Here is a 25,603-nt window from a genome sequence, read left to right on the forward strand (position 1 = left end):
CGGCGTGGGTGGCTCAAACTTGACGCTAACCGAACACAACCAAACTCAAGAAAAGCAGCTATCGAACCTTCCCATTCACCTGACTGGAACATTGGTGTTCTCTCCAGTGAAACACCTTGTCTGTCATCCTCAGTTCACTGTTCTGCATCCTTATAAAGAAACCACTTCTAAGTTATCAAGTAGTCGTCACTTTGAATATGATTCGAGACAGACAAGAAATCAAAACGTTTTTCCGTGATTCCTCCCCATCCAAGAAATCGAAAGCAGCCGACCGTGTGTTGTGGAGTAAACGGGCTTTCAAAGACGTGATGAAAGGAAACAATCTACTGAGGCTTCACCACACTAATGAACACTCAGGCAAACTTAAGAAATGTTCGGACCTTCGTCAAATTATATTGTTCGTCACCGCGCCGACAACACGTGTCAGCGAAAGCCACCAGAGACGCGGAGGGGCGCGGAGCGACCTGGTCCGGCTGGTTCCCGGTTTTCCCGCTTGGTAGCGTCCGTTTTGCTGGATTCGCGAATAGACTTTCCCGAAAACACTACTTTCAGATTAAATAAGTACAATTTGAATGCATTGCATATATTGCTATTATTTCGACAAAAACAGTTGACATCCCACATTGTGTTTAAAAATAACGCTTTTGTTTTATATGTATTGTCTTAACAATATTATCAATCATTTCCGATGGCAGTTTTTTTATTTCTTGCTATCATATTTGCGTCAATTTATGCAACCGTTCGATCATGATCATAGGGTTGCGAGATAACGTTTTGTCATCTGTCATTAGGTGGCATAGGGATCCTGCTGATGTCAACGGGGAGTATATTCCACAAACCAATGCAATTGGTAAGCCCTCTAATTTAACATGTGCACTAAGTGCCGGCAAATTAAGTTCAAAAACCGAATTCTGTCGCATATATGCAGACTTTACTTATAATTCTTAGATTGTTTCAGTAATCTTTCTTTGTCGATGTTGAAACAATTCCCCTGCTTCATTTGTTCATTCTAGATGAAAGTATAGTAGCGCAAGCGATCTAGAATATAATACAGATGTATATTTTCAATTTCATGTTTTCTCTAAATAGAACATTGCAACACATTCCTGAAACAGTTAGTGCTGCACAGTCTGATGTTATTCACTCAGTGGTTTTTGCTCTCTCAAGATTTTCTTATCGAAATCTGCGGTTACATGATGATTGTGAAGTCCCGTGTCAGTTGCTGTTCCTTTCGGCTTCCCTAAAAAAACGCATTCGAAGCACGAATCTCGTGGTGACTTGCGTTCGAACCTGTTTGCAGAATGTCTTTTTAGAACTTCTGGGCTTCACTTTTTTGTCATGTAAGGTTTCTAATCCTCCTAAGGAGACCACCGAACCAATGTTGAGGCGCCATTGTTTCATTATATAAAATTTTGCCGCGTTCCACCAACACCTCCTGGATAAGAAAACCTAAGTGCTGAATCGTTTTGCGTCACTAAAAAACACCGTAGGCTAGAAATTTTACACCACAACGGCGTTGGCGACCGGTGGCCTTCTTTACTGACGCAGGAAAATTTATCTTTTAGGCTTTTTTTTATCTAGGAACTGTTGGTTCCACACAAATCGAGGCCATCGCCGACTCGACCAAGATTTTCTCTCTGAGATGTTAGGGCAGAGGAACCCGCTATGGGAAGATGTTAGGGCAGAGTAACCACACCTTCCCTGTATGAAACTGGTTTGGGCACTAGAAGACCCGTGTTTGCAAAGAGTGCAAGACGGTATCCCCCCATTTGCGTCCAGTAGCAACCCCCTCGGTAGACATCAGTTAAGGTGGTAGAGGAAGGATCGTCCTTGGCGCAATCGTGTACTGGCAAGGCCCGTGCTCTACAGACTTAGAACGCTAACCACTCGGTCAGTGTTTTGGAAAAAGCACTTTTCCTTTTTTGGGTCAAGCCGGGAGGTGAGGGTGGGGGTGCCCCTACCGAACGATGCGAGAGCTCCCGTCGAGGGCGAGCTTACCAGGAATGCACCCCATATAGGCACACTAGTCCTGCGGCGGGCACCACGGGCAGTTGGGAGTTCGACTTTGCCCTTAGTAAGTAACTATCTACTCTCACTCCGAAATCCAAGGCGTGCACGCCATAGGAGACAGGAGAGTCATAGTACAAGAATATAATTTTATTTTTTATTATTGTACATGAATAGCGGACGCCCGAAAGAATAAATTATAATAGCTTGACAGAGCCCTTTGCTCCTTCGCATTGTCATAGAGCACATATAACATAGATGCATATCCAGAAACAGCGTAGAAATTAAACACTTCTCAATACGCACATTAAACTGCTTTTTGATATTTAATTTAGGTATGTCTATTGAACTGTTTTCGCATATCTGATTTTGTGATTACAATAGGGTCGATGTATTTGTTTAGGGCAGCTTTCAGCGTAGAACGAAGTTGGTGTTTTAGTGATTGCAAAGAATAATTATTCAGAAAAATGGCACACTTCAAAGTTGTGCCGACCGACTTGGATAGGAAATAGTATGCTCTGTTAGTTCAGTAATAAATAAATATGTGGTTTCACGCCATACCAGATGGCAGTAGCTTAAATAAGAGTCGAAGATGCCTGATATAAAAGCAGTTTAACGCCAATGGGCATTAATGCCGATTACAAAATTTTAGACCAATGACCGTAGACAATCTAGTCAGTAAAAAAGCTACCTGATAATCGCAAGACAAATCTTGAATAAAAATACCAAATAAAATGTTAAAACGATTCAAAATTTTTGTTTTTCAACTTTAAGATGAGGCCGTTTTTGATTGTATTTTTCATTTTATTTTTGGTCCGAATGTGGTTGGTATTCTTTTACTGGTATTGCTTATTGGTGCAATGGCTAAAGCCCGGTATTGCAACACTGTTAATGTCTTAGTTGCGCAGTCTATAAGGTTGTCACCAGTTTTAGCCGACAGTAATATTACCAGCTACGTTTAATTTTGTACAGAAACTGAGAGGCTGACCAGAACATTTTCCCACGGACTGCTGACTAGCTCGCTATTCTCCAACATGCAGGTCGAGAAATAAATAAACCAAGACCTTACAAATCATAGTTTTACAAACAAAATACAAGCAGACCCCTTTCGCGTCGGGAGTCTTAATGGTAAAATAATCTTTATTAACCGTTTTTAACAAACATGCTAGTATAAGCAAGCATGCATTTGTCTCGAAAGCTTTACATTTTTATCTGAAAATAAACTGCAGCATAATGCTAATATTGCCATTTTTATTTTTAAAAAAAACCATAAGCGCGTACTCGTCTAGACAATCTCACACATAACTTGCAATTAAAAACCTTCAAACTAGTTTCAAGAAATAGTTCCAAATGATAATCATAGGATATGTTAAAACTTTTGGTAACATTTGTCACAACATAACTGCATATTGGCCTAAATTTATTAGGATACAGTTACTTGCACCCCTCAAAACTCGACCCAACACAATAAGTTTCTAAAACTACAGTTTCAAAAGAAACTCGTAACTAAAGTAACTAAACACTACTTCATACTGCTCCCGCAAAATAAACACACCGTAAGTGTCGGGTGCGTAGTAGCACCCGAGGAATTGACACACCTCGGGTGCTACTACGCACGCGAGGTGTGTCAATCTTACTTTGTGCGTTGACAACCACTGTTGTCAACACACAAAGTAAGATGCTGCATAACGCGCACAAGTCTGCACGTGCAGCCGCACGTAAGGACTAGCACGCGTCTCGCATGGCAAGCAAGCTCACGATGGTTTGCACCACTTAGAAACCTTCAACTCACTCAATTTATAACAGTAAAGTTCCGACGGATCCTTGTGACTCACATCACAAAAGTAAGAATTATTCCGCAACGTTACAAATGTGTGAAACTTTTTGTATTCGTTTTGTTTACAGAGTTTTTCAGTAAGCTTTATGATGCGCGAGATATCGCGCATTCATAATTGGGCACTTCAAGAGGACGTCCGATTAAATCGCTTTTAGTGTTTGCTCGAGAGTGAGAACGGTGTGATTCTTGCCTAACGTCCAACACAACGTGGTGCCAGCGGCTTGTTACTGCCGTTGCCTTTGAAGGATTGCGGAGCGAGGTTCAGTAAGACGACAACATTCCTATGGCAGAGGACGACTCTAGCAATCAAGAGCACGAGTTTTGAATCGCCATGGCAACTCCACTCTTTACATGCCATTCCCTGGAATAGTTCGACTTTTACAAGTCAGAGGACTGGCCCGGTTTATGCAGTGGTTTGACCGCTTCTGAGCGCCGATTGGACTCAAAGAAAACAGCGGAAACAAATAAGTCAACGCTTGATGTACTGCATGGGGTACAAGAGCTAGACATCTTTATTTGAATCTGATAGGGGAACAACTGCGGCAGTAGGATGTCGTACTAAACGCATAGAAGACCACTTCGTGGTACGAACAAGCACTATTTACAATAGGGCCAAGTTTCCATCCAGGATTTAATGTTCCTCAGAGACATTAGAAGACTTTATAGCAGATCCTTACTTATTGGCTAAGTACTTTCCGCTCCAAAACCTTCATAATTTAAATGATAAAGGACCGCGATCGTAATGGGTGTCCGAGACAGGAAGTTGTTCGAGCGGATGCAACTCGAATTACAGCTGATATTAGAAAAGGGAACCACTATAGCACGATAGTCAGAGACTGAAAAGGCAACAAGCCGACCTCCAAGCCGACGACCGCCTGAAGGAAGTGTCTGTGACACCACGTTCCACGCTCAAGACCTCTGTGACGAGAAGTCCTCCCAAAGAAAACATAGAGAAACGTGACGTCTGTCTGGGCGCAGTCCCCACTCACGTAACAAATGTCCTGCCAAGAACGCAGCCTGTAACAAGTGCAAGAAAACAGGTCGTTTCACAAACGTTTGCCTCAGCACAAAGGCAGCAAGAAAGGTCACAGCCGAAAAGCCAGATTTCTTAGGAGTCAAAGAATTGGCCGAGGAGCATGCGTGAAGGATTGTGTTGACTGTCCGGAACGCACAGATATGGGTTATTATAGACAAAGAAGCTGACATCACTTCGATTACAGAACAATGTAAACAATGTAACAATGTAAATTGGCGAATAAAATAATTTTATATTTGTATTTATTTGCCATTTTGTTTTGGGGTGGCAGGGACAAAAGGTGTATTAAACACCTGACTCAGGTCCCGTACCTCATACAGGTTTCAGAGCGGCGCAGCTCTTGTAACGAACACACAGCATACATACAAATGAAACACAAGAAGATAACAAAAATAACAAGAAATATGTACATTTCTAACGCAATGAAATGTCTTGCAGAATTTTTTCACAAGACTTTATACATGCTTGAAAATATAAACCTTTACTCTTTTTTTAAAGATATTTGTAGATCTTGATTTAGTTGCTATATCAAGAATTTGTGGATGCATATTTAAAAGTTGTGTTAATTGCTGCTTCAATGTTTGTTCCCCATAATTAGTACGTATTTGGCCTCTACCATATTGTCACGGGTGGTGACCAAAAACAATAGATGAACAGGAAGAAATAAACGTTTAATGTGGCGAACTTGTGCCAAAAATAAAAGAGTACAAAAGATAATAACAAAGCGTCGCGGGCGTCGAAGTCGGCGAAACCGCAGGATCGAGCGCTGGGGCGAGACTGACTCCTGCTTGCCAGGCGGAGCCGCTTTTGTACACGCGTTGGCTTCTGGAGCGTTCGATGTAGAAGGTTCGACGCGGAGAACATTCTAACCTCGAATCAGCTAGACGGTTCTCGAATTCACTAGAACATCACATTACAGTGTAAACAAAAATGCGTAGCCGCGGCCAGGAATCGAACCCTGGCCCTTGAAGTGTGAGGTAAGCGCGATAACCGTTGTGCTACGGCCGCGGTGCCTACTTGGCGCGCGGCAATATTCCACACGTCTCGAGTTGTATTGGGTGTCTCTTAAGGGAAATTGAGTAACAAAAGACTCCGTGTTGCTTTTAAAAGAATTGAAGATTACTTTCGCGAGGTTGAAAAATATTAGCTCTTGGATAGTGAATAAATTATACTTCTTGAAATAAATGTACGTGTGATCATTATAACACAAGCATACAATGGACCGAATTGCTTTTTTTTTTAGTACTAAAAGTTTTTCAAGGTTGCTTTTTGATGTCGTTCCCCAAACCAATGAACAGTAATGTAGGTGAGATGCACAAGTGCACTGTATAGACCTTTTCCGCGTAACCTCGACCCAGCGCGTAACGTGCGTAGCCTCGACTCGGCGACTCGGCGCATAGCGAGAATAGTTCTTCCGGTTCTAGCACTTCCGGTATGCGGGAGCAGGCCTAGCCGGCTCGTACGGTGCGGAAGTGGTGCGCGTAAAATGGGTTTTGAAGCCCTTGACAGGGCAGTGAGTTGTAATAAGGTGGATTAATACGTCGAGGTATCATGTCCGCGCATACTTGGTCATCGGGCTACCACTGCGCAGTCGTTGGCTGCAGCAGCAATTTCCGAAAACGGAAGATAGCGCGCGACAAATTGTGCACCGAACACAAGAAGTCGCAAAGCGAATGCGGCTGTAACGTATACACCTTACATCGCTTCCCCGCTGATCCTGATTTGCGACGTAAGTGGGTGGCAAGTGTCTACAGGAAAGACTTCGTGCCGGGGTCATCGTCGAGAGTTTGTTCGCGGCATTTCGTCGACGGCAAGCGAACCAAGCAGAACCCAGTTCCGATGCTCTTTCTGGGCTATGATCGCAAGGTACTGTGCTATTTTGGTTACTTCTGCTACTTTGCCATATTTGTTGTTTGCTATTTGCCGTTGCTATTGGTACTTGGAACCTGTGTTTATTGCTCGATTGGTGCTTCCTGTAGGTTATTGTAGGCCGAAGACGATTGCAGAGGATGTCCGTGCCACCCCTCAAGAAATCGGTAATTGATGCTTGGACATTTCCTGCTTATAAAATCACGTCGTTGACGCGATGAGACATTTGTGTATTTTCTCATTACAGAAGCTCGCAGATGACTCTCCATCAGGCTCGTCGACAGGCTGTCCGCTGAAGTTGATTGGCGTAGTGTCATATTAGTAAAGGCTGAATTGCAAGCGTTTGGTCCCGTTATTGGAAGAATCGCTCATATGCGGTTCATAGTTAAAGACGTGAATATGCACACCTTATTGATTTATAACAATGTTGTAAATCTGTAATTTTTTTAAACAGCTGCCGCTCAACTTTTAGGAAAAAAATAAATAAACAAAAGCCAGTGTTTGATTTAATGATGTAGTTTACAGAATCAAATTTGTTATTTGAAGAAGCAGATTCTGGACAGTCATAATATGTATTTGCTAATAAATTTAGAGTGCTACGCAAGACTAACACCAGAAGAACAGTGTCTTGGCTGATACAAATGAAATTTCACTGCGTCTTAACTGACGTTCCCAAATTCCGTAGTCTATTGAGGATCAAGCCAGCCACAGCGCAGCTGCTGCTTGCGAGTCTGTTTTTACTGCTGTTACACCTTTGTGTTTCTTTATCAGCAAAACCCAGTACACTCCACTGGTCCCACGGCTCCGCCGTCTTCACAACCAAAGACTCGGACCCTCCAGCTGCCTGCGCGGAGCCTGTTGCAGAAAGTCGACCAGCTGCTGGATGCTGTGAGCAGACTGCAGTTTTGGCTTAGTGCGGGCTGCAGTTCACGAGTTTATTCTTACTGTTGTTACGCCTCTATGTTTGCTCATCAGGAAACCCCAGTATACCCCGCTGATCGCCCGACTCCGCCGGCCCCACAATCCAAAACTGTGCTGCTCCAGCCGTCTGTGAGGAGCTTGTTGCGGAAAGCCGACCGGCTGCTGGATGCTGTAAGCAGACCGCCTTTCGGGTGCTCTGCGGGCCGCTGTTTGTGAGTTAGTTTTGACTGTTGCTATGCTTGTGTTCTCATATCAGGAAACCCCAGTACACCCCGCTGGTCCAACAATTCCGCCGGCTCCACTACCCAAGACTGTGCCGCTCCAGCCGCCCGTGCTAAGCGTCTTGCAGAAAGCTGACCAGCTGCTGGATGCTGTAAGCAAACGGCCTTTCGGGTGCCACTGTTTGTGTGGGCCACTGTTTGTAAGTTAGTTCTTAAGTTCTTGCTGTCCTTACGCCTCTGTATTTGCACATCAGGAAACTCCAGTTCATCTAGCTGGTCCCACGACTCCGCCGGCCCCACAACCTAAGACTCATCTGCTTCAGCCGTCTGTGCGGAGCTTGTTGCAGGAACCCGACCGGCTGCTCGATGCTGTAAGGAAACCCCCTTTCGGATGCTCTGTGGGCCACTGTTTGTGAGTTCGTTCTTAAGTTCTTACTGTTTTTATGCCTCTGTATTTGCACATCAGGAAACCCCAGTTCACCCAGCTGGTCCAACGCCAACGCTGGCCCCAGAACCCAAGACTCTGCTGCTCCAGCCGCCCGTGCGGAGCTTCTTGCAGAAAGCTGACCGGCTGCTGGATGCTGTAAGCTAACCCCCTTTCGGGTGCTCTTCGGGCCACTGTTTGTGAGTTAGTTCTTAAGTTCTTACTGTTTTTATGCATCTGTATTTCCACATCAGGAAACCCCAGTTCACCCAGCTGGTCCAACGCCAACGCCGGCCCCAGAACCCAAGACTCTGCCGCTCCAGCCGACCGTGCGGAGCTTCTTGCAGAAAGCTGACCAGCTGCTGGGTGCTGTAAGTAAACGGCCTTTCGGGTGCCACTGTTTGTGTGGGCAAAGCAGTGTTGATGTGACGTATTCCTTACTAAAGTCAGCATGCTATATATGCAGCTTGCAATGGAAGGACTGGTCAAAGGTACTGCAGGATGCAGCGTTAGTAAAACTAAACAATCATATGTCTTCTTTATTATTCGCAGGGAAATCCCAGCTCTCCGAGCTCGATGTGACTCGAACGAGAAGAATCGCCTCATTACGGATACATGTTGAGAGAGCGATTAATCGCATTAAAACGTACCGTATCTTCAAGTCAGCGTTAACCATAACGTCGAAGAGAACCATCAGTGATATGGTCTTCATCTGCGCAGGACTGTGCAATCTGAAGGCACCTCTGATTGCAACGCAAGAAACAGCGGCAAGTGCCAGCGTTGATGTGTAGACACTGACTCTGTAGACACTGAATTCTCGAGCTTGTTTTCTACATGGGTTTTCTAATGTATTGGGTCTGATCAAGAAAATGGAACCCGGTTTTTGGCGTGCATAGACAAATTATTTGTCGCTAAAAGATGAAACTGGGAATGTCAGGCTAGCAGTGGTGAGAGAATGTGAAAGTTCGACAACTTGAAGTTACCTGGATCATCCAAATACTCGGGGCAAACGAAAAAAAATGGTATTGTGGATGTATCTAATGCTCCGGTGGGAAAAATTTGTGAGTAAGAAATGCAGTATTGTTTTTTTTTCTTTTTTTTTTTGAGCCCATACTTCTAGCACAGAATGTGGTTTATGGGTTGTTTACAATAGGAAACTAGATATGAACAAGCGTCGTAACGACCGACATGTTCGTTAAAGTTGTGTATAAAATCAACATAGCCCCAGCAGGGATAGAATCTAGGTCGACTGCAGCTGCTCTCAGTAGACAAATTCGGATAGCAAATTCTGTCATTGGCTATTGTTTGTTATTTGTTTTTAAAATAAACACCACAGGCATTTAGTGGCATTTGTTCTATTCTACATGCATTACGCTGAGGTAGTCGTCTATTTATAGAGAAATTTTGTGTTTCCATTTTTCGATTCTGGTAACATATTCTCTAGCTTTTGCATTCTGCCACTGCAGCTAGTGTCGCATTCTCATGCAGTTTCCAGTACCTATGCGGCTCAAGACAGGTTTTATTTCCTTGGACAGACTTGGTAGTGTGGTTTATGATCATTGCTCTATCTGTGTTTCCTTTGTGTGCCTCACATCGCTGATGTTGAGTGCAATTTTTGTAGGTGTGTTTGTTTTGATCTCTTGTCTGCAGGATGGAAGTTTTTTGTTTATTTTCTTGCTCACTTAATTGGGGAGTGGAACAATTTTCAAACTTCAGAACAAAAACCTTTCATTGCTTAAGTGCACTAGATATTTTTTTAACAACAGTGGGTTTACACAATTGCACGACATACGTCACAGCAACAGGAGCTCAGCAATCACGTAATTCGCCAACACTGTGACATCATTGTCGTTTCTGCACTGCCTCCTGAGCACAGTTCTGAGAATTTTTACACCACTCCCGCTCTCAATTCTACTCCCGTGCCGTAACTAAAAGTCATTTTCTTTGGACCCGCTACAAACTTTCCAAGGTCTAGCCATACAACGTGCAAGTTCGTCTGCTCGGATGGTCGTGTGCATGCTCCGGAAAAAGTTGGGTTTCTGTTACATCCACCCTCAGAGTGAGAACGGTAAGGCATGTCTTTCAAATGCCTGGCCCTCAACTAGTGTTTGTGGTTTTGATCACGTGGTCGTTGCTTTTTGATGCATTCACTAGCTGTGCATTTGCTCGAGGCACTGTGAAGTTTTGAGCAGGATGTCAACGTTATTCCCCCAGCAGGATCTCGCTAAGAGCTGTTGCTGTAAAAATAATACAAATTGAAGTTCATGGTATCTTTCAACTGTCTACTGAGTCACTGTGTTCTCAAGCATGCTCGTGACCTTCCTTTTTTCATCGGTGGGAAGAGGACCTTTCGCCTCAGATAGGAACACTTTTCAAACTTTGGTTCGATCGCCTCGGAACATTATAGCCAGTCGGCATCGGTAATGGTCGTGGCAGGTAGCCAATCTTGGATGAGTGAAAAAACATAAGTATGGACATCCGTTTTTGCTCGCTTGTCATGAAAGCATCTAAAGGGGATAATTTGGTTGACTTCAGGTGAATGGCACGCTTACACACGCAACTTGCTCATTCACTGTGGCGTAGCTCGTGGTAACTTCGGGCCATTTTTCTCATGGCTGCCACATGCTGCTGCAAGTTGGGAAATAATCTGGCTTTTGCTTCGCGAGAACATGAAAAATCACAATATTTTAGGGAAAGTCTGCATTTACTTTTACTTACGTTGATACAAACAAAATATAAGTGATATGCTGCATGTTTGTGTAGTAAATTGTTTCACCTCCCCTTTAGATTGAAAGTGTTAGTATTCTTATTTGATGCAAAGGATAAAACTTGGCTTATGGACTTAGTCTAGCAAAAAAGTAGGTTTTTCACATGCCAATTATTTCACCTCTTTCGTTGTGATATGTGTACTAGCGTAAACAAAAATAACATATTAATAAATAAAAGATCCTGCTTAGCCGAGGATAATCTTAAAATGTTAACCAGTTTAAAGGGATGCTGAACTGAAATCTGGATTCCACAAAACACGGCGGCAAAAGCGTGCAACGGGATGCTACAAACACCAAAACATCACTCGTACAGCGATATCTCGAAGGGATGACCGTATTTCTCAGGAAAAGGAGGCGCATTTGACAGATGCGCTTACGTCTCGTTTCTCCGAGGAGGAGAAGGAACAGCCTCACGTCTTCTCCGCCTCGCCGCCTTGAGGGGGCGAAGTGAGAAGAGGAGGAAACGAGACATCTTGACATCACGCGCATTGTCCAATCTCGACCTTTTTCCAAAAATGCGGCCGTCCATTCGGGATATCATTTTACGAGTAGTGTTGTAGGGATTGTAGTCTCCCGCCTACAGCTCCTGCAATGTTTTCTGATATCAAAATTTCGGTTCACCATCCCTTCAAGTGCAGTTTCAAGATTGGTTTGGGACCGATGGTCCCCTCTTCAGCTTTGACAACACATGCAATAGCCGAGGACGAGGACGCTGGTCTCGAAAGCCTTGTAAGCTGTCCTTGATGTGTTGTACATTTCAAGATTTTCCAAAGTTGGACAGTTTTTCTACTTCTTGGACACTTGCAAGTTACTGATTTCTGTTCTGCTTGACCGATTGTGGTATGTGTATATGAAATAATTCAAGGAATGTGAAAGACAAATGGCACAGTCTTCACACCTCGTCGAACCTTGAAAAACATGGCGAGCAGGCGACAGTCAACACTGGCTTGTTGTATGAAGCATTGTCACTGCTCCACCTGCTGCTTCATTTATTTCACCTTTTGTTCTTGTCACTTTTTGGAAAAAGTTTGATTACATGAGGGCCAGTCGCCTGTATTCAAGGCACATGTTCAGTTTGCCCCCCCTTTGCATCTTTTCAAGGTGCGGCAACATCGAAGAAAAATAAAACCGGCTCAGCCGAGGTGTGTTTTCAGCAATGAAGCTGCCATCGAAAGAAATCTCTAACAACACATCACTGTTCTTTGACCACACATACAAAAAACATAGCTGCTTCCCTGTGCACAGCATTGTGTACTGTACTTGGCTATAAAAGCCGTTACTTCCAGTCTTTTTTAGTGTGTATGTGTCATCTTTTCTCTGGACATCATACCTCTTATTAGTGGCAATCATTACCCTGCAGTCTTGCACCTCTGGACACTTTATCTCCAGAATGGCATTTTGACTTTCGATGATGCCATCAGGAGTAGCAGAGAGCCAGGGCTCCTCACTGCAAACTACAGTTCCACAGAGGGAAACTGTGAACCCTGTCTTTACAATGAACGCCTGCCGCGCTACAGGTTCATACATGTGTCCATGTCTAGTGGCAGCATTTCCATGGAATGAACCGCCTGTCAGGGTTAGAACGGCCTTCTCGTGAGATGTTTTTATCATCTTTGGTACGCACTTAACGTTGGATGCTGTGATGCGCAACTTCCGTGAATCTTTCCACAAGGCATTTGTAGTGCCCCGTGTTCCAGTTTCAAGTTGCACAGCTGCAGTACTAGTTAGTACAACAAAGTCACTATAAAATAAGTTGCATGCTGGGCACGATTCTGGAAGGGTCTCTGCCCTATCATGGTCTCGGTGGCTTGGGGCCTGGTCGGGCACCTTGGCAACTGGTTGAGCCTGGGGCTGGCTAGAGGCTGTGATGGTCTCATGCAAAAGCGTTCCTGCAATATAAACAGAATTTATTAAAAACGAAACATACAACTTCATATCAATGAATTACATTAGAAAAGCAAGAACAAATGATAACAGGCATCCTTAGCTCGTTTGCAGCTTGTTTAGGTGATCTCTGCATTTAGAAATAGTACCTGATGTGTCAAGGACAGACAAAATGGTGTTGGAATTTATTTGATATCGCAGAATATTTTATTTTCAAGTGTTTTCTGCTGATACCAGAATGCTGGTAAATCAAAGTGGGTGGCAGACACAGCTGACTGGTCAGTGACTCACCAGTTGGAACAAGTTCTGTGGTTAAAAAAGGGGTCTGTAGAAGCTCAACATGGAAGAGTTATATATTTATTGTAACAGTAATGTATGCACTAAGTACACTTGTTAAGGTAGTGCAGATAGGCTGGATTGCTCAAGCTCTATGGTTGCCCTTGAGCTCTAATCTTGTTATTTATCTCGTGTAAAGCTTCACATCTGATCTTATTTTGTTAAATATTGCCGTCATCTTTTTAGGGGCATGGAACAATTGTTTTTGAGTAGTGTTGTTAGCAGAGCTTGCCCCAATTCAAACTTGCCAAATGGACCAGGGTACTGGACTTCCAAATGGTTAACAATTAGACGATTAATAAACGAATATGGCAGCTACTTTGACCCTACTGTTTCATGACAAAATGAATGCTCCACATGTTTGGGGTAGTTACCAGATGGAATGAACCTGCCATTTCCACTTAAAATTAACTTCACATAAGCTCACTACGCAGAGTTTTGACATATTAATTATAAGAATAGCTCATACTTGCCTGGTATGCAGAATAGGCTCTTGAACGGAGCTGCTGCATGAAACTGCTGGAGCTCCTGGTCGTCCCGAAGGAAATGGACCTGCTTCGGTTCCGTAACTTCAGTCCCTCTTCTTTCTACTGCCCTGGCAGTTCCTTTCTGGAGCCGGAAGCTGATGTTGTGCAGGGGTGCTGGCATAACATTCTTCTTGGTCCCCCGATTCTAGTTCATTGCGGCATCGGTGCATGCCTGCCCAGTAAAACCAGCACTTGCCGCACAGTCCACTTTCCACAAGACGGCCCCGACGTGGCTGCAAACTCTTGCCTTGCCGGCCATGCACGTGCACCCACCAGTGATCACCTCACCGTCTTTCTTCGCGCAAATCCATGCATCATTGGGCCTGTTCACAGACTGTGAACCTTGAACAGTTCCTTTCAGTAGAAGTGTGCACGGGTCAATCTCATGCACCAGCAATGCTCCGACCCAGCCGCTTTGCACGTAGTTGTGCGAGTCGAGGCTCTTGTACGCCTTGACCTCCTCCAAGTCGCAGGCCTTGGTCTTGAGAAGATAGTAAACTATTTGTGGGGCACGAATTTCTGGCCATTTCTTTAGGTTGTCCTCCCATGTAGTTATGCAGCTTGGATGTGGGTAAAGGCGGTTCTCTGAAAATAAGATTCCACACAAAATTAGGGAAATGGTAGTTAGTGACATTAGAGTTCCACCAATATCAGCACATAAAAAAGCAAATAGGCAGAATAGAAACAGACATCTACAAGTGCCGTAATAGGCCTCGACAAGTCAAATGTAGAACGAATTTTGCAGCTTGTGGTGCAAATATAAGACCCTGGGTGTAATGATTGTTATTGGCTACTCAAGTTTTGTTTTTCATTCCGTTCATTCCTACGAGGATGTGCACTATAATTTTGTGTGTTGCTCGGTAGCGACGCCCGTTAAAATACGTTAAGCGAAACAATACGAAAAAGGGAGCGAAAAATCGTCGTCCCCCCCCCCCCCCCTCTCCTGAATAGTTCCGAGGCATCTGGGCGTCATACGAAGTACAGATGTCCCGGTAACTGGCGATCGTACATCGACGGTGCACCATAACAAAAAAAACGTTCGGCCCGCGTCGCCAACTTGTATTTCTACGATTAAACGGCGATACTTCTATGCCCAGGGTCACCCTCGCTCGCGCATAAGACCCTCCGTCAGTCATTCGCGGAAGACTGTCATTCTTCACAAACAACAACACGCGAAGAGTAAAACACTGGTAAACGTGCTCAGGAAAAGTGAACATACCTCCGATTTCGATTACCGGCGACGCTGGCGACGAACCTCTCGGCGCTGTTGACGCAACAACGGGCGCCATCAAGGCGAATAAACACACCAGAACACAAGAATGATTCACACTTTCAATAACAAACAAATTAAGAACTCACTAAAGGGAAAACAATGAAGATACGATGAACGGGGTCAATGGGGAGAACGCGGGAACTAGGAACAACGCTCCTCTCCGCATACCAAAATGGGCGCATAACAACCGTACGCCAGACGGCGCGGCTGGCGGTGCAACACGCAAGATGGCGACGACTACGCGGAAAAGGTCTATAGTTGGCGCTTAAGACATGTTGGTAGTAAAAGTCTTAGTTTATGGAATATGCCGATTGAACGTGAGAGAGTCAAACATAGTTTAGATACATGAATTAATGGTCCAGTATAAATTTTCGTGAAACCATACACCCAAGAACTTTATGGATTCAACCTTCTCTAATTTGTTTAAATTAAATTTTATATCGATTTCATAATTAAGTGCCTTGTTTTTTGCCCTGAAAATAATATACTTAGTTTTAGAAATGTTCAATTCAATCTGGTTTGTCACTAGCCACGTGGATAGCTTGTTTAACCAATCATTTGATACACTTTCGAGATGTTTGAGGTCATTGTGGGAGAAGAAAACATTGAAGTCGTCTGCAAATAATACCATGTCCGCAGAATGCGAGATTTGTACAATATCATTAATATGAACAAGAAACAATAATGGGATAGAATGGATCCTTGTGGGACACCATATGCGATTTGTTGAATATCAGACTTAATGCCGTTAAAGACGGTAAATTGTGAACGAGAGCTCAAGTAATTGCATATTAATTCTAGCGCTTTGCCCCTGACACCATAGGTACTCAGCTTTGTTAACAGTATTTTGTGCTTAATTGAGTCGAAGGCTTTTCGAAAGTCAAGAAATATTCTGATAGTATAGTGCTTATTTTCTATATTGGTTATAATTTCATCTTTAATGTTCAAAAGCGCCATTTCCGTCAATTTATTCCTTTGAAATCCGAACTGCTGTTCTGAAATTATTTTGTGTTTTGTAAAAAAAAAAACTAGTTAGTCGACTATTTATTATTTGTTCCAATATTTTAGAAAAAACGGGTAACACAGAAATTGGCCTGTAATTATTTAAAACGTTTTGTGCACCACTCTTATGTATAATGCAAACTCGCGCTAGTTTCATTCGGTCAGGGAAACGACCTACTAATGATGACATGTTGCATATATGTGCTAGCGGAGTGGATATTAGTTTAGAAATATGCTTAATTGGCTCCGATTTGAGACCGTCCTCCCCTGCATCAGTACTGTTTTTAAGACCATTAGTCAGGTTAAGTACTTCTTCCTCATCAGTTGGACGCAAGAAAACTGAACTGATGATGTTGTGACATATGTACGAAGTGGCATTTCCGTCGTTGGTTGGGGGAGACGAAGGTGCACCTGATTTGAGAAAATGTTCATTAAACATACCTGAGAGCTGTTTCCTCCATAGCTTGTGCCATTTATCTCAAGTTCAGGCGGAAGCGGATTACTAGGTTTTGAAATTAAATTCCTTACAGTAATCCAAATTTTCTTGGGGGCATCTAGAATGCACGTAAATTTATTAATATATTATTCACGTTGAGCCTTTTTTAAATCCGAGTTCAATTTGTTTCGAATTTTTTTGTAGTTGACCAGGATACTTTTATCTTTTAGCTTGATAAATTTATCGTACAAGATATCTCGTTTTTTTATTCTTTTATAAAGCGTGGGAGTCACCCATGGTTTTCTTGATTTCTTATGTTTTCTAAGGGTTTTTAATGGGAAGGCTTGATTGTATAAGGATATGATCTTGTTCAAAAAAAGGTTGTACGATATGTCAGGATCGCTTTCATTACACACAAAGTCCCAATTAATATTTGACACCAAACTGTAAAATGTATCAAGATTTGTTTTGTTATTCATGGGTCGGTATGTTATAGTGGGAGCGGGCATAAACCTATTTATGAATTTTTGAAAAAAGCAAAAAAATGGCAGGTGGTCACTTATGTTCCATGCTAACACACCCCCCCGTAAATTCATTTTGATCACAGTTTGTTATGTATAAATCTATTACGGTAGCAGTTTCTATAGTAACTCTCGTAGGCATATCAACAACACTTGAAAACCCGTAACATTCTGCAATCTCCATTAGTTTTGTAGATAATTGGTTAGAGGAGTTAATATCAATATTGAAGTCACCAATTAAAGTCAGCTTTAGACAGGAACACGAAGCAATCTAATAAATTCTCAACAAATTCAAAAATATTTGCCACGCAACCTGATGGTGGACGATAAATAACAGTTATAATCATCTGACCGCATTTAACAGTAAGAGACTCATAGTCGCAGCAGATTAAAAAATATTCAGTGACAACATCGTGCTTAAGGCAGTATCGAATATACAAAGAAACCCCTCCTCCCCTCTTATCTTCTCGGTAAACACTTTCAACTTTGTATCCCTCAAATAAGAGCATCATCTTTGCCTGCAAACCAAGTTTCAGTGAACGCTAAAATATCAAAGTTAACATTCAGGCTATGTAAAGAGATTTCTAATTCTTCTTGTTTGTTTCTTAAGCTTCTCGCGTTCCAGTGGAAAAGAGATAGTCCTCTTTTATTGAAGGAAGCATTCCCCACAAGGTGATTAAAAGAGGCTGAGTCATAGTATGAACAAATTGTGGTGGTATCGGTCATCCTGTAAAGTGGTATCTACTATGCATGGCTATCTTCTGTCTAGTTTATCTTTTCTAAGTGGCTCTCACTTTCAATTCTGAAGGCTCGATCACCCGCCCTCCTTCGAACGAACACATTTCCATGCTTTTGCCAAGTGTACTGATAGCCATGTTCTTCTGCCTTTACCTTTGCCAGCCACAGCAATTTTTTGTTTACCGCCGTTAGATTTTCAAAAAACCGGATGCTGAACTGACGTTCTCGCAAGTTAATATTTTTGTTGATCCATTTTTCTTGAGTTGCTCGCGAGTTAAATCTTAGTAGCACCGCGGGAATCTTGCCAACGCGTGCTGGCAAGCGGTGCAAGCCCTCGATATCACTTTCGGTAAGCTCTGGAAGTTCAAGTTCAGTCGCGAGTGCGTTTACGGTTTGCAAAAGGTTTTCGTGATCTTTCAGTGGTAAGCCATGTATCTCAAGATTCTGGCGCCGACTATACTGCTCCAAGTTGCTAATGCTTTGCCGGAGTTGTTCGAACTCTGGACCCCCTCCGTTCTCAACCTTTTCAAGTCTTCTTTTTATTTCAGCTACTTCATTGTTCTGTTCCTTGATTTGCTTAAGGACTTCATCGTACTGGTCTGACATGTGCTGAACTGATTCCTCAATACTAGAGACGGTTTCTTTCATGCTGAGTAGCATGTCAACCTTTGCCGTGATCCCGACAAGGCCCGCTAGTTTGCCGTTGATTTCTGTTAAAAGCGACATGATGTTAATTTCTTGCGCTTTCGTGCCCTTCTCTACGTCATGAGCTTTATTGTGTTTTTCTGTCCGGCATGCCGAACACTCCCAGCTCTTTGGCCTGTAAGCCCTTTCATTCACGTTCGCACACTGAGCGAAATGGTAACCGCGTCCGGATTTTGAACATGCCGCGTAGACACCAATCTCTGGCAACGGTTTGTTACATGCAAGACAGAGGCTCTCGTCAACCATGACAACAGACACATAGTCGTTCAGCAGCGGCAGCAGCAGGCACAGTTTTTATAGAGGTTGTGTTAAAATTTACACCAACCTGTAACGATGAATTCGCCGGCTTAGCGTGTTGCGACAACTGCGCTGCTGCCACCGCTGAACGCCTGTGAGGTTCGTCTTCCTCGTCCGCTTCTTTTGAAGGCGCGCTTGCAGTGTCGTAGGTGACGTGTCGGCCTGGCGCACCCAATCACCACACCGGTTCCGGTTGTTATAATGATAATAATGAATAATATAGTGACTTATATAATGATAATAATAAATAATATAATGACTTATATACAAGCATAGATACGTTTACTTCTAAACACACGACGGGAATGATGAACCTTTACAAAAAAGAGTCCTTCTCATGCGTGAGCTCTGCTCCTACTAACGCCAAAATCCCAAATGTGCTTTGGTGGTAATGGCAAAGCTAGACAGGCTGGTTCAAGAGAGCGTCTTGTTCCAACCGATCAGAATAAATGCACACCAAGACCAGGTCGCGCTAGCGAATAAGATGCCATATTTGCCTGTCTCACCACACATGTGATCTTTTGGAGACCCACTTTTAAGCATGGTAAACGCATTCTAATCCAGCAAAGGTCATGTTTATCTTGCTTTAAAGATTCAGGTTCGAATATTTATCTAACAGAATTACTTGCGTACCTTCTTAATGTTACTTTTTTGCTACAGGTGTTTTTGCCGGTCTTCTCCAGAAACCCCTCTACACTTGTAACCTTCCTGTGTAAGTCTAACATGATTTCTTTGTTTCTCAGAACACTAAAGAGTGGTTGTGTGACTGTGTGACTAAAATAATACCTGAATAATTAATGGCATCAGTAGATATGTTAATTAAAATTAAACTTGTGTTGATAATTATTATAAACGAGAGGAGCACAGAATGTGTATTGCGTACATTATCCGTTCCTAATAGTTATATTTTGTTGCGGTTGCTTTGGGGGGATTTCGGGTGCCATGCACACGCGAAACACTCATGTGCCTGCCATTTTTTTTAAATTTATATTGATAAAGACACGTTTAAATTTAGTGAGTAGTGACGTGTGCCAGGAGCAGTCTTGGGTAAGTTACTTTTAAAAAGTAGTTCGTTACAGTTACAGTTACTTTCAGAAAAAAGTAACGAAGTTACCGTTACAGTTACTGAAACAAAAAAGTAACTCGTTACAGTTACAATTACTTTTAAAAAGTAACGACGTTACTTTTCAGTTACTTTTTATAACACAAAAAATAGGAAAAACTAGAAAACGCCCCTCACCAAGTTTTATTGCATAAAATTAAACAGTACGCTTTTTACTTCATATTGTAACTTGGCAGAAGTTCCTTCTCGAAATTAGTGTTTGAAAATTTCCTCGCCACGCAAATCAAAATACGAAACATGCGCAGTGTGGAGTACTGGCGCTAATCGAAATACGAAACATGCGCAGTGCTCTGCGCGTGTATTGTTGTTTCACGGTTGATTCACCGGATTAAAAAGCGTTTTTACAGAAAAAGGGAAAACCACTAAATAGATGGTGCTTCAAGACACTAGGATGTAAGTGTTCAGTCACAAAGTTAAAGCGCGTGCCTAAAGATAACTAGATTTTTTTCTTATGATATCTGCACGTGGCTATATTCGGGTCGTGACTCGTGAAAAAGAACGTATTCACAGGTTTGTGAAAGGCCAACTTGACACTCGAAATGTCGGAATAGACGATTTGAAAAGTGTAAGTAAAATCTAAATTGTACTCGATCAGTGATATATTATTCATAAAACACTGGAAAGTAACGACAAAAGTAACGTCGTTACCTTCATCGTTACCTCAGAAAAAAGTAATAGAACTACAGTTACAAGTTACATTTTTAAAAAGTAACTCGTTACAGTTACAAGTTACCAAAAAAGTAACGAAATTACAGTAACGCTTACTGGTAACGCGTTACTACCCAAGACTGGCCAGGAGTACGCTTTAATGACAAGTTTCTACGGATACGGCAAATGCTTTACTAGGGAATTTGTGTTAACCGGCGATGATTCAATTGCCTTGGCGCCGACAGTTTTTGCGTAGTTAGAACGGCTGGACGGCGCACAACGTCGGTGTTTTCCCCTTTGAATTTGGAGGGGTTGCTGCTGCCATCTGTCGTCGTGGAAAAAAAGTCCAGACAGAAGAGACAGCCCTCTCTACTGCATTTGCGAATCTGGTATCTCGGTGCATTGGCGGGAACCAATGTCTCGGCGCAGCATGAAAGCATAGAGTAATAGACTAAGCATAAAGACTGGCCACTTCCATATGCCCCACTGCTCATTTGGCTGTCAGCGCACCTAGTTGCAGTTGTGAAGTTAGTCTCGGCTTCCTCTCTAAACGTTTCCGTTTACTACATAGATGGACCCGTAGATGTCTGCTATCTAAATCGGTGGATAACTTATATAATTGATTTCGGTCTAATCAGGCGGTAACTTGCGCCACCTAGTTGGCCGTGACTAAGTAGAATTTTAAATTAAGGCAGGAATTGATTTCTTTAACGCACGCGTAAATTATGAAATCCAGAGCGGACCATACACAGCATGCAATCAAATCGCCACGGCTGCACTCAAAAGCGAAAATAAGGGACAACTGAGCAACATAACTGGGTAATGCCCAAACAGCTATTGTGACCACAAAGACAACCATTAATAAAATAACTGTTGGCAAGCGTCCACGTGGGTCTCGCCAAAACCCGAGTCGCAGTCGTAATATTCTTAAAAACGTTCGTTTTCAAGAATATTATTTTTTTATTGTTAATTTTCAGAAATAGTTTTAGAAATATGAAAATAAATGGTAACTATTTCTGAATATTACAAATATAACTAATGTGTAAATAAGTAGACACGAGTGCGCCAGCTAATGGGTATTGTGAATCCTAAAAGCTTGGCCGCGATGGGGCTTCGGTGTCCACTCTTTATGCTTACCGTAATTCTCTATGGTGAAGCGCGACCGCGTCATCAGCTCGAAGTTCATGCATTTTCTCAGGCAGGCCTCCTGCGATGAAGCTTTGAACAAACTGGGCGCACCTATTTTGGGTAGTACAAGCTCACCTGATTGAGCCTCGCACTACTTGTGGCGCTTTCGCCTGAGCTTGTTTTCTAAGTTTTCTTTCAGTGCAGTGCTGAGGAAAGTAAAAACACCAGTAGATGTCCGACATTGGCTAGATTCAACGCCGCTAAAAAATTCAAGGCCGCAAGGAGTAGTGGCATGAATCGAAAGTTCCGGATTCATGCCACTGCTGTTAGGGTATGCGCCTCTCATCTCTGAGTTGTGGCGTTAATACATCTGTTGTTCCAACGTTTCATTTCCCCCCTTCTTTCCTTAGGACCCGTGACACGGCGTTCCCTCATTCACGCTCTCATCGTCTTAGCTCTCTGACTTGCACCTCAACGGCGTTCGTTTTTGTTTTGTTTTTTTCATTTTTTATGTTATTGCATTCCGCACCTGAGTAGGCACGCTTCTACATATGCGCCAGTTTGAGACGCTCAAGTTTGTGCTTCTCAGTACAAGTCCTAACAAGTGCCTTGTTGCAGCCCCTCGTGTGCAAAGCAAAAGGCCTATCAGGGTTTCAAACCACTTTGGGAAGATATGGCGCTGAAGGCACGCTGTTTAATGCAAATAAATTGAATAGAATCTATTCTCCTAGTGAAACGTTCGGGCTCTACATCTTACCAGGATGCTTGTAATGCCTTGAGTTTTTAGTGCACTTGGGTGGCGAGGAGCCCTGTTAAGTAACGAAGGATTTTGTTTGAAATAAGAAAGATTTTTTTTTAGAAAAGTTTATCTTTCTACAGTTGCGTCGGCATTGTTTTTTTGTCTGCCTATGTCTGTGTCTGCATTTTTTGGCCTTTGCTCGCAGACCTGCGGCAGGGGGTACGCTCGCGGGAGGGCTTGAACGGGGAGTCGTCTTCCGCCCCCACGCGCAGGGGGCTTCGAGCAGCAGTCGGACCCAGGTCGTTAACGAACGGATTGGGTTTCAATTTAGGGCGCCGGAACACCCGTGTCTTGGGCAGAGGTACTTTTTTGTGCACTTCAAGCCTTTAAGCGGGTGTGCTTGTGTCCGGTGTATTTCGCTGTTTAGTGTAGAAACTTCGCTTTTAATCGAAGCAATAACTTAACTGGGTGGCGCCAGCCAGGCGGCCAGGAAAGCATGTAGTGACTCTACAAGGAATTTGGGTTGGACCGTTGAGGTGTTGGAGGGGGGTCACATTGACAGCTCGCTGATCATTGGGTAAGAGTGTACCACGTGACAATGGGTAAATTTGAAGTGATTAGTCTGTCTCTGGAGGAAAAGAAGGCCCCTAGGAGTCTAGAAAAGGGGTGCGGAGAGGATTTTTGGGAGATTCGGCTCTTGAGTCTGGTGTTTGCGTTTTAATTGTGGGAGATTCCTAATGTAAATTACTATTTACTTGCCGTTGGTTTTGAAATAAACGTGGCCACACTGGCCATCGTAAATCAACCAGCGTCGTAATGTGTCCAGCGGGATCGAACAACTTTTAGTTTTTTTTTCTTATTCGACTTCCTGGGGGACTTCCATCGGGCGAACATCATCATCAGTCGTTATCATCCTGACCGGCCCCCTCCCGTCGGAAAGTTGACTAGCCCCTTGCGCTAAATGAAGTTATCAAAAGGGAGGAAGTTTATCACAAAGTTTAATCTACCGGGTCCTGTGCTGCGTTATAATGTGCCCCGCGACGTTTTGAGATCACCTGAAGGAACTCCACCTCGCCAGGCGGGAAACAGCTACGCGCGCCGGCGGTCGCCATGTTCACTCCAATCTCACGTTAGTCACACGTGGTCCTGTTGTTTTCACTCTTTCGCACCTCATCTTGTGGCGGCATTTTCATAAAAAGAAGGAAAAACTTCCGTTGCGCCGAGAGAAGTCGTCGGGCTGCGGATCGCAGGGTTCCATTCCCACTGAGCCACTCGTGAATACCTCTTGTTACTACTATATACGCCTAATTATGAGTGCGTATGACTGATTATGACTGTAGTGATAGGGTGTCACGCTCTCAGGTTTTTACCGCAGGGAGAATGTAGCACAGCACACTTTTTTTATTATTGAAAAACAACAAAAAGACATGTAATATGACTTGCAAATGAAACTTCTAAAAAAACGAGAAGTCAAGTTGACACTCAAATGAGAGGTATTTTAACACTAGGGATTAAATGTTCATCGTACAGTCCGGGGTGGTGGGGACGCGGAGAAGTCTTGTCTAGGGTGGCGTGGCGGGTAGCGCTGCCGGTTGGTTCTTTTCGCTTGCGGGTCCGAAACTCGAAGTGGTCGGCGATGGTTTCTGGATGGGTTGAGCACCTTGTGTAAAACTGCGGGCCGTCACAGTTCTTCTTCGCTTCTTCTTCTCCTCCTCCTGCTTTCTACCCCGAGCCATCTTCCGCATTCGTCGTCGTCTTCTGATTGCGCTGTTGACGTCGGTGCTCGCGCAGTCCACTTTTATCCCGATAATCATCACCATAACTAAAAATACTCTTTTTGATGGTTATGCACTGCCTGTTCTGAACTGTGTACGCTTTGTGCTTCTTTGACCGGTGTTTAACGCTCTTTGTCAGACCCATGAGTCCGCTTAAACACCAGCCAATAAAATGTTAAATTCACTTGTTCTTCCATAAAATACATACATTAAGAGATATCTACAAATAACTTTAATCCTAACCGAGTTCAAAACAAATTAGAATGAAAATACTATTTCAAACCAAAAAATAAAGTTTTTTTTGTTTTCCTTGTACGCATTGCAGGCCGAAGGTTCTTAGGAAAGTAATATACATATACATACTACCGGTCTACTTTTCAGCACTTAGTATTATCAATGGGACATTCTGGTAGCCGGCATTAACAGAGTAACCGAATGTATATAGCACACCTCAAGAGCACTTATGCAATATGCGAAATGAAACTTTGAACATTTCATTGCCTACAAATTATCTTATTATTTCAGTGCGGTCGCTATGGGAACTGTCGGATGGTTTACAGGACATGAACTCATTCATGCGTTAGATACCCACGGTGAGTGTTTATGATTCCTATCATAGTTATTAGCCTGGCTACCAATCTAATGTCTCAGTTTATATGAAAGACCCACTCGGAGTTGGTGACCGAGACTGTGACTGGTGGGGGCTCAGCGCACGTCATAGTGCCAATGGAAGCAAAACTGTAACTTGTTTGACGACCTCCCTACTGAAAAAAAAAACATTTGAAATTCAAATAGGTGGCTAACTGGTCAACCCGTTTGAATTAAACGGGTGGCTATCTTGTCGATCTGTTTGGATCAAGCGTGATTATGGGATAACGGTACCCGTCTGAAACGGCACCCGTTTGATACGGGTGCCCATGCGACCAGCCACGTGACCACACATTTGAACGGTACATTTGGATAGGCAAATTATTTGATAGCATTAAATGAGTATCGTCCGGAAGCTTGGTTGTCATAAACTTATTTAAGACATGCCGAAACTCATAAGCCTATTTATAATAGGAAGGAAACACGTAGACAAAATGTGCTCGCGCAGGTGCTTGCAAATGGGCAGGAAAACAGACAAAAAAATGGTTTTAAATTCTCATAAAACTTTATTTCAGCCTATTCCGTAGACAAGTACGAACGTGCAAGCATTCTGTGAAATGTAAAGGGGCACTCTAAGCTTTTATACAACTGAGAAGATTGCATAGCAAACAAGGACCGAAGTAATTCCAGACTATAATGGCAGACTTTCGAAAAAAATACTCTCGCGGCTGCCGCGAGAACAGACGCTGCATAATTCTATAGATAATCTCGACGTGTACCAGTAGTCGTTCCCAACAAGT

The 25,603-nt window shown here is 43.1% G+C and overlaps 1 protein-coding gene across 1 annotated transcript in view; it reads left to right on the forward strand.

Annotated features, from left to right (window-relative positions):
* Positions 1–25,603, forward strand: part of LOC120848084 (neprilysin-1-like) — a 115,723-nt gene that overhangs the window by 65,081 nt on the left and 25,039 nt on the right. Inside the window, exons 13-15 of the mRNA XM_040220011.1 lie at positions 792–850; positions 19,463–19,514; positions 24,741–24,808. Of these exons, the coding sequence (XP_040075945.1) occupies positions 792–850; positions 19,463–19,514; positions 24,741–24,808 (179 nt within the window). The remainder of the gene's footprint in view (positions 1–791; positions 851–19,462; positions 19,515–24,740; positions 24,809–25,603) is intronic.

Source organism: Ixodes scapularis, unplaced genomic scaffold, assembly GCF_016920785.2.
Source record: "Ixodes scapularis isolate PalLabHiFi unplaced genomic scaffold, ASM1692078v2 PGA_scaffold13__105_contigs__length_92229423, whole genome shotgun sequence".
In the NCBI taxonomy this organism is placed as follows: domain Eukaryota; kingdom Metazoa; phylum Arthropoda; class Arachnida; order Ixodida; family Ixodidae; genus Ixodes; species Ixodes scapularis.